This window comes from Gracilinanus agilis, chromosome 2, assembly GCF_016433145.1.
Source record: "Gracilinanus agilis isolate LMUSP501 chromosome 2, AgileGrace, whole genome shotgun sequence".
Lineage (NCBI taxonomy): Eukaryota > Metazoa > Chordata > Mammalia > Didelphimorphia > Didelphidae > Gracilinanus > Gracilinanus agilis.
The window spans coordinates 489,855,199-489,867,517 of NC_058131.1; the positions used below are offsets into that span (position 1 = coordinate 489,855,199).

Below are 12,319 nucleotides of genomic sequence, written 5' to 3' on the forward strand. Positions count from 1 at the left end.
CAGATTCGAGCTAGGGGTAATACTAAGTATCCCAATGCTCTTTTTTTGTGGGAAGGTGGTAAAAAAAGAGATAGCTAAGCAAGCAATTCATCTTTCAATGCAACTGACAACAAGAAGAGGAGAGAATCTACCTTTTAAAGTCTAAAAGGCTTTGGCTTTCTTCAACTGCTGAGGTTAGCCAAACTTTAATTCTCTTGTCCATTTGAATTTAATATTGTAATGGTGCTCACCATACACTGTTTCCTGGCAAAGATCTTTCATATTTAATGATTCAGGATGTTGATCCAACTATCTTTCTGTGCCTGTGCAAAATGAAATGCAAGTGAAAACAAATTCTGGAAGCAAATGCTTCAACTTTTGTACACCATGCAGTGTCTGACATTGTATTCTGATTTTCTCACATTTTAGTTCATCCTCTGGCTTCTGTATTAAAGCCCTGTGTACCCAAAATAAACAAGCAAATTATGCTTGGGTGGATGATGGGTAACATCATATAGCAGAGCAAGAAAATGGTTTACAATGTTTATAGATTTCCTTTTCTAATGAAAGGAAATTCACATAAAACTTTTTAACATTAAATTTTCATTGATCTTTGGAGGAGAGAAATTATGAAGGACCCAAAATAATTAATGAGATGCTTGTAAATGTGACTAACATCAGGAAAAAGGAAGCTCTTCCTTCCCTTTTAAAATAAGGTGAATATGTAGATATGTACACTTGCAATATGGATCAGTAAAATAATTTATCTCATTTATCACAGTTCTAGAGCACTTTGTAGACGTAATTTCTTTTTACTTAAAAGGCAAGTTCTGTTTTCAGACCTTCAACATGTTAAAAGTTGAACTTGCAATTGGGTTTTCCTTTTGTACATTGATCAGTTTCTAGTGTCAAGGCATAAGACCTTAATGTAGTTGATATAAGGACTTTTGCATACTAAGAGAATGACCAACAGAGTTTAAGAAAGACAGCTGGATACAGTAGACATTACTTTGAGTATCTCACATGTTTCCAGGAAAAACTAAATGAAAGCCAATGAACGTTATTATTCCATATGGCACAAAAACATTCAACTCAGTGTAGGTAAGAGTTACTTATCCCTGAAAATAAAGGCATCAGATTCTAAGCAGCTTTAAGAATTAAATGCTTCTTTGTGCCTCTCTTGGGAGGTGGCCACTGATCCAAAGTCCTAATCACGATGCTAGTGTTCTCAACAAACAGATCCCACTCCTTCATGGTTGACGATGGTCAAGGCTCCACAGGGAAGCTGTTATTGAGGGGGCTGCTGTTCTCGTCGAGGCTCCTGTTGAGGCGGGGGAGCTGGCCGTGGCCCTGGAGGCCTCCGGATTGCTTGGTGTTGTCTCTGCCTGTAAGCTATGACTGTTCCCAATAGTAATGCGATGATAATGATGAGATAAATGTCCCACTCTGGTCCCAAAAGCTGGTCCATATCAAAGTAGGAGAAGATTTCCCGTATCTTAATGAAAATAAATATCACGTTACATTCATAGAAAGCTAGAATTATTAAAAATGGTAAGATGTCGATAAAGTGGAAATCAATATCACATATTACTTTACTAAAATGTTTGGTTTTTAGGGAGTACTTTGTTACCTTTTTGTATGTCATATTTATTCCCCTCTGTATGCCAGCTCACTTTAAAAAACCCAACAAAAAACCCTTCCTTCTATCTTAATAACCATTATAAGACTGAAAAGTGGTAAGGACTAGGCAATGGGGGGGGTTAAGTGATTTGCCCATGGTCACATAGCGAGGAAGTGTCTGAGGTTAGATTTGAACCTATGTCCTCCTGACTCCAGGGCTGGTGGTCTGTCTATACACTGTGCTATCTAGCTGCCCCTTAGCTTACTTTTGATAATAAAAACTGGACAGCTATATGATTTCTCTGGGTAACTAATATTCACTGGATTTCAAGATTTTTGAGCTCTTTAGTGAAATCTTTCTTTAGGGTTTAGCAAAACAAATCTCTTTAAAAACAACATCCAGGCACAGCTAGGTGGCTCAGTGGATGTGAGCCAGGCCTAGAGACAGAAGTTCTGGGTTCAAATCTTGCCTTAGACACTTTCTAGCTGTGTGACCCTGGGTTGAGTCCCTTACCCCCATTGTCTAGCCCTTACTAATCTTCTGCTTTGGAACCAATACATAATAGAGATTCCAAGATGGAGGGCAAGGTTAAAAAGAAAAAAACAAACATGGTAGATGTCAGCATTAAGTCAAGAGGACCAGGGTTTAAGTTCTGCAATGAACTGGCGGTATGAGCCTGGGCAAGACATATAACCACTGCTCTAAGCAACTGCCTACAATAATCAGTTGCAGAGGATACCAACTAGAATTGGTGGAGTGAATCTCCTCTTCAGAAATTCCCTCAATTAATGAATTCATAGGTCTAGTCTCCAGTTAAGACAGGGAACAGGCTAGGAAATCAATGAGACTTTTGGAAGTACAGAAGTTACAAACTTATCCTCTACTTATTCTTACCTGTGATCAGAGAATCCAAAAGGAACTATTTTTGAAACTGGGATAGATTATTTTTTGAAAAAGAGTAATTAGAAGTAACACTTGAAAGAAAGACTACCCAAAGCTACAGTATTTGGAAGGCAAAGGTCTTTTTAGAGAAAAAAAAATTCACTCACACTGGCATCGCGTATATACTGTAAAGAGTAAACAACAGCAAGCTTGCAGAGTGCCAGGAACACTGGGACTTGGGCATCTGGGCTTGCTTCAGCAGCCATGTCATAAAAGCGCTTCGCAAGGTGAATATCCTACAATGCAGCACATAATATATTTAATACTAATTTCAAGACATAAAAACAAATCAAAGCCGTTCAACTTCCAGTTATTTTCGAGTCAAGGTAGATGGAACTGTTAATTGAAAACAAAGAATTTACCAAATTGGCATTTGACATGTTTACTTATTTGCTTTAACAAATACACATACACATAAAACACAAATATCCTCATAGTCCGCATTTACATAAAAGTTCTTAATCATATCATTTACTTCTGTTTCTGACAACCTTTCTATAGAAAATTAGGATATACTTTGACTTTTTACAGACATACACCTGCACATATCTTTCAGTGTAAACATATTCATATATACACTGCTGTATATATATGTATACATATCACTATTTACTCTACATGTCTGATTAGCTCACCTCCTGAACTATTCACACATGATCCTGATGAAATCTTTTAGTCACTTTTGGCTAATTACAATTGCAAAAAAATGACAGAATAATAGGATCATAGGACTGGAGCTGGAAGGGACCTTACAGATCATCTAATCCAACATCTCTTCTTTATAGATGAGAAACCAGAGGCTGAGAGACACAAAATGCCTTGCCAAAGGTGAAAATAGTTACTAAGTAGCAACAGCTGGAATTTGAACCAGTGTGAAGTAGTGGAGATAACAGTGGATATAGAGCCAGGAAGACCTTGGTTCAGATCTATCCCAGACGCCTACCAGCTATGGGACCCTGAGCAAGTCACTTAACATCTCTATGATTAGGTCTCCCCTCTATAAAAGAGGTGGATTCAAAGCTTTTAAGATCTGTTCCAGCCCTAAATCTAATTATATAAACCCAGATCCTTTTACTCCAATTCCTGTACTCTTTTCACTAATTAGTACCATGTTAGAGATGTCAAAACTGCAAAACACTCCATTGATTTCCATTAAATATTTAAATAGATGTATGTACATATTTATGTGTACATTTATATGTCTATTGTTCAGTTACATCCAACTCTTTGTGACCCCATGGACAACACACAGCATGTCAATGCTAGAATGCTTAGCCATTTCCTTCTCTAAGGCAAATGAAGATCGAGGGATTTGCCTAAGGTCACATAGTTAGTGTCTAATGCTCGGTTTTAAGCTCAGGTCTTCAAAGCCCAGTGCTCCATGAACTGGAGCCACCAAGCTGATGCTCGCTCGCTCTCTCCCTCCCTCTCTCTCTCACTCTCTGTATGTGTGTATATATAGCTATAGTGTGTGTATACACACACACACACACACACACACACACACACACACACACGTCAATATCCATTTATAAAAACATTAAAAAGAAAACAGAAGAGGAGTCTAGTATATTTGGTAAATCTTCCATAGGGGAACTACCTTTATTAATGTTTCAATTTTTTTTATCAAGTTGTCAGAGTTAGGAAAACTCTTACTTGTTATCTTTAATTATGTTTAAATTATGTTTAAAAAAAATCCTTAACTTTTGCCTTAGTTTCAATTCTAAGGCAGAAGAGTGGCAAAGGCTTTGCAATAGGGGTTAAGTGACTTGCCCAGGGTCACATAGCTAGGAGGTATCTGAGGCCACATTTTAACCCAGGACCTAATATCTCCAGGCCTGGCATTCTATCCACTATACTACCCACTAGTTGTCCTTATGCATGTAATGTATGTAGTTTTTAAAAAGTAAGGATCTTGGATATTAGAATTTTTTTGGGAGACTGGTAAAAATATGCAATGAATTAGTGTTTGGAAGATAATATTGATAAAATAAATTCAAGTTATCACCAAAAGTCAAAGACGCATTTAATAGGAAAAAATTATCTTCACCTGTTTAATGCCAAGTCCTTTTTCATGCATGTACCCAAGGTTGAACATGGCCTGTGCACTGTGCTGCTGCTCAGATGCTAGCCGATAATGAATGAATGCTGTCTCATAATCAACATCGGTGCCAAATCCATAGAAATGGTAGTCTCCAAGCTTAATTCTAGCAACAGTGTAGCCTAAGAGAAAACCATATAAAAGTAAAACTTTCAATAAACATTCATTTTAAAGGTCTACACTAGTTGTTTCTTTCTCTGTTAATATTAAGTATATTTTTATTTTTAAAAATTACAATTTCAATCTATTATAATGCCTGCTTCTTAATGGCAGAGACCATCTTATTTCCTTTGTCTACACCCAGCACCTAGCATACAGTTGGTGTTTAACAAATGTTTGCTGAATTAGATTTCTATTTTCAGCATTCAGATTTTACAAGCAAATTTTTAGCCAAGTTGTAAACTTAGTCAAAATGTTAATTATAAGTATTACTCCTCTCCTTCCCAAAAGGATGTGTGTTGGATGGATTGAAGTAGGGAAGGTATCTATAAGCAGGGAGACCAGAGGATATACCTGCAATAATCTAGGAAGGTGGTAGTCATATGAGGAGAAAGAAAGGGTCAGATGTGAGAGAGATTATGGAGGTGGAAGGACAAGATCTGGCAATTAAATGGATATGTGGGGGTGAGGGAGAGTGAGTAAAGGATAGTGCCACAAAGTTTTAAATTTAGGTGCCTAAAAGAGTGGTGATGCCTTTGATAGAAATGGAAGTCTGGAAAAGTGTTAGGTTTAGAAAGGAAGAGATTAAATTGTTTCAAACAGTGAATTTGAGATGTCTCAAGGACATCTAGTCTGAAATGTCAAAGAGATGGCTATAATGTGGGAGTAAAACTCAGGAGAGAGAGATATAAGTTTAACAATAGGCAGTATCACTCTTATTTCAATATCAAAGTAAAGATGGTATGATTTAAACTTCACAGAAGATAAAGAAAATTCAGTAGAATATTCTGGTGAAACTCATCACTGGAATGCCAACTCACCTTGGGAGGCTGCCCTGTTCCAATGCAACAAAGCCCTGGGATAGGTTTCATTCTCCCCTACAATGCTGGCTTCTTCTAGAGGAAATAAGTTGAGATATCGTTAAGGTTTCTATATACAATATGACCCAATTTCTGCCTTGCTTAACTGAAAGTGCTAGATGTAAGGTGATATTAGCATCAATCTATTTTAAAATGTTTTGCCTATATTGAACTAAGAAACTTCATTCTAGGGTCCTAACACTGTTTTGCATTTTTAAAAATTATAAACTACCCCTCTTTCTGCCTTGAAACCAACACTGAGTACAAAGTATTGGTTCCAAGGCAGAAGAGGGCTAAGAGTTAGACAACTGGGGTTAAATGACTTGGCCAGGGTCCCATAGCTAGGAAGTGTCTGGTGTAAAATTTGAACCCAGGACCTCCTCTCTCCAGGCCTGGCTCTCTATCCACTGAGCTACCTTGCTGTCCCTACTAAAACTGCCAAACTGGTATCCTCATATTTAACAAAGTGTCTTGCACAAAATAGGAATGTCATGAATACATGTTGAATTGAAATGAATGCTGCATTCAGGAAAAGCTTCTTAGTGAAATATTTCAACAGTCATTCTGTAAAGGGCCTGTTTTTGTGATCACTACATTAAGTTTACATGTTTTATTTTAATACATTTACTCAGTGTTAAAGACATCCAAAAGATTAATATTTACATTACTCTGCTAAATGAGCAATTAAAGCACTTAATCATTTTATGTCTAGTTTCATGTCTGAATTTTCAAGCACAATTATAAGAATGTATTCCAGTGGGGTAGCTAGGCAACACAGTGATAGAGCACCAGGGCTGGCATTGAAGGGGCCTGGATTCAAATGTGGCCTTGGGCATTTGGTATCTGTGTGACTCTGGGCAAAGCACTAAAACCTTGCCTTGCCATTGGCACTTTTCTGTCTGAGAATTGATATCAAGATAGAAGATGAGGATTAAAAGAAAAAGAATATGTTAAATCTTTTAAAAAGGCTTTGTTTGAAGTGATTTCAGAGCCAAAAGTCTATTTTGACAAAACTCCAATATAACAATTTAACAAGCATCTGCTAAAGCACCTTCAGGGTGCTAGGGACTGAGGAAATAGAAAAAAAGTGAAACAAAAAGGTATCTGAGTGGTAGCACACAGACCTAGAGATAGGCAAATCTGGCCTCAGACACTTCCTAGCTATGTGACCCTGGGCAAGTCACTTAATCCCTATCACCTAGCCCTTGTCCTTCTTCTGTCTAAGAATTCATACTAAGGCAAGGTAAAGGTTTAAAAAAAAAAAGGTATCTGACCTCAAGGAACTTACTCTATGAGGCAGGATTTAAAAAACTAGCTAAAAGTCTCAAGAACAAGTGTCATGGATACTTAGTAGCATCTTCAGTAGCTACTAGTACAACTAGATCTACTGACTGGGGATCCCTGCTCTAGTGGTCAATAAGAAAGGGAAATGTTACTATTTGCTTAGATGATAAATGAAATGAGACTGGATACCCTCTGGTTAGAATTTAGTTTGAGACAACATATGAAGGTGACAGAAATTGCTTTTAAATACAGTATTAAAGCTGAGACCTATTAATTGCTAGGTTTGACATATGCATCAACAATCCCATTTGTTTAATTTCCACTCATCGTATACTGGACCTAAAGATGGATCAGATGGAAGTGAGAACTTAGAACTCTTAACATGTCCCAGTTCCAGTTACTATCAAGTCCTAAAAATATAAAAAGAGAGAAAATAAGAACAAAGATTTCTTCAAGAGAAACAGCTTCTCTGTGACTTCTAACTTTTTAACTAGGTGTGAACTATGTGCTAAATTCAAGCCCAGACCCTTACTCTGATCCAGAATGAAGGCTGCATTGCTTTGGGCCACTTCATAGCCTTGTTCTGCCAACAGGAGATACTGGACCACAGCAGCATTGGAGTCACCATCTTTATAACTGTTGTATGCAGACATGAGCCTCTCGGACCAACGGCCTCTTTCGCACACATTTTTAAACAACTGAGGAAAGAGAAAAAAAAAATAAGTGAAAGAGAAGGTAAGCTTCTCCAGAAAAAGTCTATTAGTCACTTCTGCTACAATACTACATATATTTAAAAATATTTACCTTCCATTTTACAATCAATACTGTGGGTTGTTTCCAAGGCAGAAGAGTGGTAGGGCTAGGCAATGGGGGTTAGGGTCACCCAACTAGGAAGTGTCTGAGGCCACATTTGAATCCAGGTCCTCCCATTTCTTGTGGTTCTCAAACCACTGATTTACCTGGCTGCTCCCAATACATTTTAAAATGCATTCTATAAGTTTTGAAAATTCTGAGGATATTTTTTGGTTATTTTGGCAAATTCATTCAACTTACACAAAATTTCATATATAATATCTGACATAGATTGGCTATGTGACCATGGGCAAGTCACTTTAATAAATTTGAGGTGGGCTAGGAAACTCTCTAAAACTAAGTTACAGAGAAGATATTGACCTGCATTAGTAGAGAGAGTTTCCTTATCCAGGAATTCCCTATGAAATCACAAGTATTATCTCTCTCTGAACTCACCTCAATTTATAATTTCAGGCATTATGGAAAACCTTTAAAATTGTTTTGAAACCTGAATCTGACACATCACTTGCTTTATGCACCAGTTTTTTATATGTTATCTTCTCATCTAGAAATGAAATATTCAGTAATGACATCATCCTGTACTTTAATTTTAGAAGGGAAAGCGTCTTATAAAGATTAAAACAACATGAGCTAAAGATGAGACTCTAAGAAAGAGAGGCATGTGACACGGGATAGAATATGGGTTTGAAGTTAGATAGAACTCCCCATTTTAGGCTGACCCACCAATGTATGTGCAATGCTGGGAAGTCACTTTCCCTCTCAATGCGCTAGGCAGCTTTCTAAATTGGACCTCCCTATACCAATGAAATCAAAATTCTGATATAAAAGAAAATTGGGAGGAGAGGGAAGTTAGGTCACATGGATAGAACTTATAGGAAGATAGATTCTCATTCTGTAGAAATATGCAGGACTTTCTAACAAAAAGAGCTGTCTAAACAATGAAAGAGGGCTGTTATGGGGTAGTAAGCCCCTTGTTCCTGGATGTAATCAAAGGGAAGTTGGAAGATTCCTTGTCAGAAATGTAGTGGAGGAAGTATATTTGTCACATAGGAGAAAGGACTACAAGACCTCTAGGGTTCCTTATAACACTAAAAAAGTAGGTATGATGTAGAATTCATAGCACTGTGCCTATAGTTCCTTCCTTGTATTTGTCTCACTTATATGTACATATCTTTTCCCAAGGAGTTGTAACAAGACGCTTTGTTTCTGTCTCTGTATCCCCACACAGCCCAATGTCTGACACATTGGTGCTGATATGAAATACTGAAATGTTGAGCCTTCATGGCAAATGTGTGACTCATATCTTAGCACCAACACTTTAAAGAACTAACCCCTTAAATTCCTTCACACTTATCAAAGTATGTGTTTATTCATGGTCCGTTTCCACTCTAGGGGTCTTGTCTACAAAAAGAGGACAAATTTTCTGCTCTATAAATTATCTTTACATATACAAAATGGCAGAAAGAAAACTCACCTCTACTGCAGTATGGCATGATCTCATTACTCCAGTGCCAGTGGCATGCATCTGGGCCAGATTATAAAAAGCCAAGATATGCCCTCCTTGAGATGCTAAATTGAAATATTTCAAGGCTTGTTTATAATCTCTCTTGACTCCAATGCCATCTGCAAGGAAAATGACAGCCAATGTCACTAATACTGGCCTAAAATTAGGTTTATTGTAGTAGCAACAGTGAATCTATATATAGTATTTAAATAGGGTAAAAATCTTATTGAAAAAGAGCACTTATAAGTTAGCTAGATTAACATCCATAGCTTACAAAGGCAAACGGAACATTCCAAAGAATACATTATGTTAGAGTAAATCACCAGAACTGAATTGATAGTATATAGTTCCCATTTTATAGTCATAGTGCCATCTAGTGGAAAAGTCGACAAATTAAATACTGTAATATTTATTACATTACTTACTGTAATACATAGAGCCCAGCTGAAGTTGTCCATCTACCCATCCTTGTTCAGCAGCTTTTTGAAAATACTTCAATGCCAGATCATAATTCTGTAGAAATATGGGTCAAGTCATTTGACAATTTAAAAGGATGACAAATAATCAGGTCAGTAATTCATGAAAGGGATGGGGGGCGGGGAGTACCTGTATTTTAGAGGAATAAGTAAGGGCTATGTATTTGTTATTTTAGTAAGAGGCAAAAAGGATAACATTATATCTGCTTTTCCCCCAGTTAACTGTGTATTAAAAATACTTATCCTCCAAGGGCCAAAAAGTTTGAGTCTAAAATCATATTCCCCCATTAATGGTAATAACTCAAATACATCTCACTTTAAGATTTAGACATTCCTTGTCTCAACTGTGTGAAGTTGTTTTAATATATCATACCCATTTTACAGATGAAAAAAACTGTAACAACAGAGTCACTGACAGGTTAAATGACTTGCTCAGGATCACATGGCTCAAAGAAGAATCAAACCCAGGAATCATATTTCTGATCTCAAGCCCAGTACTCTCTTCACTACACTGTCTAACCGCTACATTATTTGCTTTGAATAGAGCTTTATAAGTAGAATATTGGGCCTTAATTTAAGAAATGGTTTTAACTTTTTTACTATATAGCGTGCTATAAGATATGGAGGGGGTATCTGTACTTCAGTTTCTCCAACAGTAAAACAGAGACTAACTCTTGCTACTATTTTTCCAAACTAGGAAGTTGATAAAATGCATTATACATTCCCTGGAAGAATACAACGTACACTGTATTGCAGCATTCAAATAAATACCACTGCTAAATATCAATTTTAGTTTTTTAGAAATGACTGAGAAGGAATAAGAAATTATTTAAAGTTTACTTCTTTTGGATTTGGTTTATAAAATTCTTGAGTTAATGAGAAACCTAGTGTCTAGGGGCTTAGATTTCAAATAAAGATTTTTGCTACTGACTGCCTGACTTCCAATAAGTACTAATAGGAGAACAACACAGGAAAAACCCCATTTTTAATCAAACCGATAGACAATTTCATTTTTTTGTTATAAATGGACTACAATGTATAAAACTGTTGGAAAAATCACATTTATAACCTTCATGGATTTTTAAGAACAACTAGTGTGCTTGGTTATTAGTCTTATGAAAATCAGTATTTTGAACAAATAACAACAAATAAGAGAAGCCAGGAGACATTGTGCACATACCCTCGCATACTCTATTTTCTCTCAGCAAGTGTCAAGAAGAAGCTCTTTATTGAGCTGGATAAAGCAAATGCTTTTTATTCTCTTTTGAATGAGCTTGGTATATAGAGTGAAGAAAATAAATGGGAATATATAAAGTTGAGAGATACATGAAGATATACCAAGTTGGGAAATTAATGAAAGTATGTAAAGTTGAGTCAGTAGGGCTTAGTGACTAAGTAGTGGGGTTCAAAGAAAAAGGTAAATTATTAACAGAGAATTGGTCACAGCAAGTTACATAAGCATTCTGATTGTTCTGCCTGAAGGAGACAAGATTTCCCATAGGAAAGTGCTTTCATGTGTCTTTCAGGGTTAGCAAGGTGTTGTACACCTATAGGTCTTTGCACTAATAAGCTTTCTAGAAGTAGAACAAAATTAAGAAGGTCTATGACCAAAATTCCACAGTAGGTTTTGCTATGGGGTAATTTGAATATATCTTAAGTGGGTATATAGGGCATTGAGTAGCTAAAGTAAAAAACAAAACACTGCCCTCAAGAAACTTACTTATATTCCACTAATGAGATGCAACATATATACAGATAATTAGAATACAAAATAGGCAGTGAAGGAGTCAAGGAAGGGATCAAAGTGTTCTAGGAATATAATGTTGGTGGAGCTATTTAGTGTTCTATCTGTTCTGGGATTTCAATTTGGAATTAGGCTAGGAAAATAGCTAAGTTGTTCACAACTTTTGCGCTAGTGATTCCACTACCATGCATGTACCATAAAGAAGTTAAAAACAGATTCAAAGGCCCACTACCTACCAAAATATTCATAGCAGTACTTATTATAACAGCAAATAACTGGAAACAAAGAAGGTATCAATAGATTGGAGACTGGTTGAAAAGACTGATATATGAAATGGAATATTTTTGTGTAATAAGAAAAGGCAAATATTAGGCATGTAGAAAACCACAGAAAGATTTGTATGAAGTAATGCCAAATGAAATAAGCAGAGCCAAAGGAACAATATCTACAACTAGAAAAAGGATAAATGAACGATCACTAAAAAGAAGTCAAATTTTAACTAAAAAAAAAAAAAACTAAGGAAAGAGAAATTAAACATATAATCCTCCCTTGCAGTAAGTAGAATAAAAAACCACTAGGGCACAATATTATGTACAAATGTATATTATTAGACATGGTTACTGTATGTTTTAAATTATTTTTATTTGTCTTAATGGAAGTTTCAATTTGGAATATGTGTATACAAAATGACTGATGTGAAAAACAAAAAGCATCCACAAATTTTCTAAAAAGTAAAAAAAATGAAGTAAATTCAAAAATCAACTTTTATGGTTTTTTTTGAGTAACTTAGCCAGTGATATATTTTTTTTTGGCCTTCTATTGCATTGTTTACCAAA

At 36.1% G+C, this 12,319-nt stretch overlaps 1 protein-coding gene across 1 annotated transcript in view; it reads right to left on the reverse strand.

Moving 5' to 3' along the window:
• Positions 1-1,017: 1,017 nt before the first annotated feature.
• SEL1L (SEL1L adaptor subunit of ERAD E3 ubiquitin ligase) overlaps positions 1,018-12,319 on the reverse strand; it is a gene marked incomplete at its 5' end in the record, with an annotated part of 58,750 nt that continues 47,448 nt past the window's right edge. The window contains 7 exons of the mRNA XM_044659983.1: positions 1,018-1,474; positions 2,650-2,778; positions 4,593-4,765; positions 5,624-5,698; positions 7,479-7,644; positions 9,234-9,382; positions 9,689-9,776. Of these exons, the coding sequence (XP_044515918.1) occupies positions 1,268-1,474; positions 2,650-2,778; positions 4,593-4,765; positions 5,624-5,698; positions 7,479-7,644; positions 9,234-9,382; positions 9,689-9,776 (987 nt within the window). The remainder of the gene's footprint in view (positions 1,475-2,649; positions 2,779-4,592; positions 4,766-5,623; positions 5,699-7,478; positions 7,645-9,233; positions 9,383-9,688; positions 9,777-12,319) is intronic.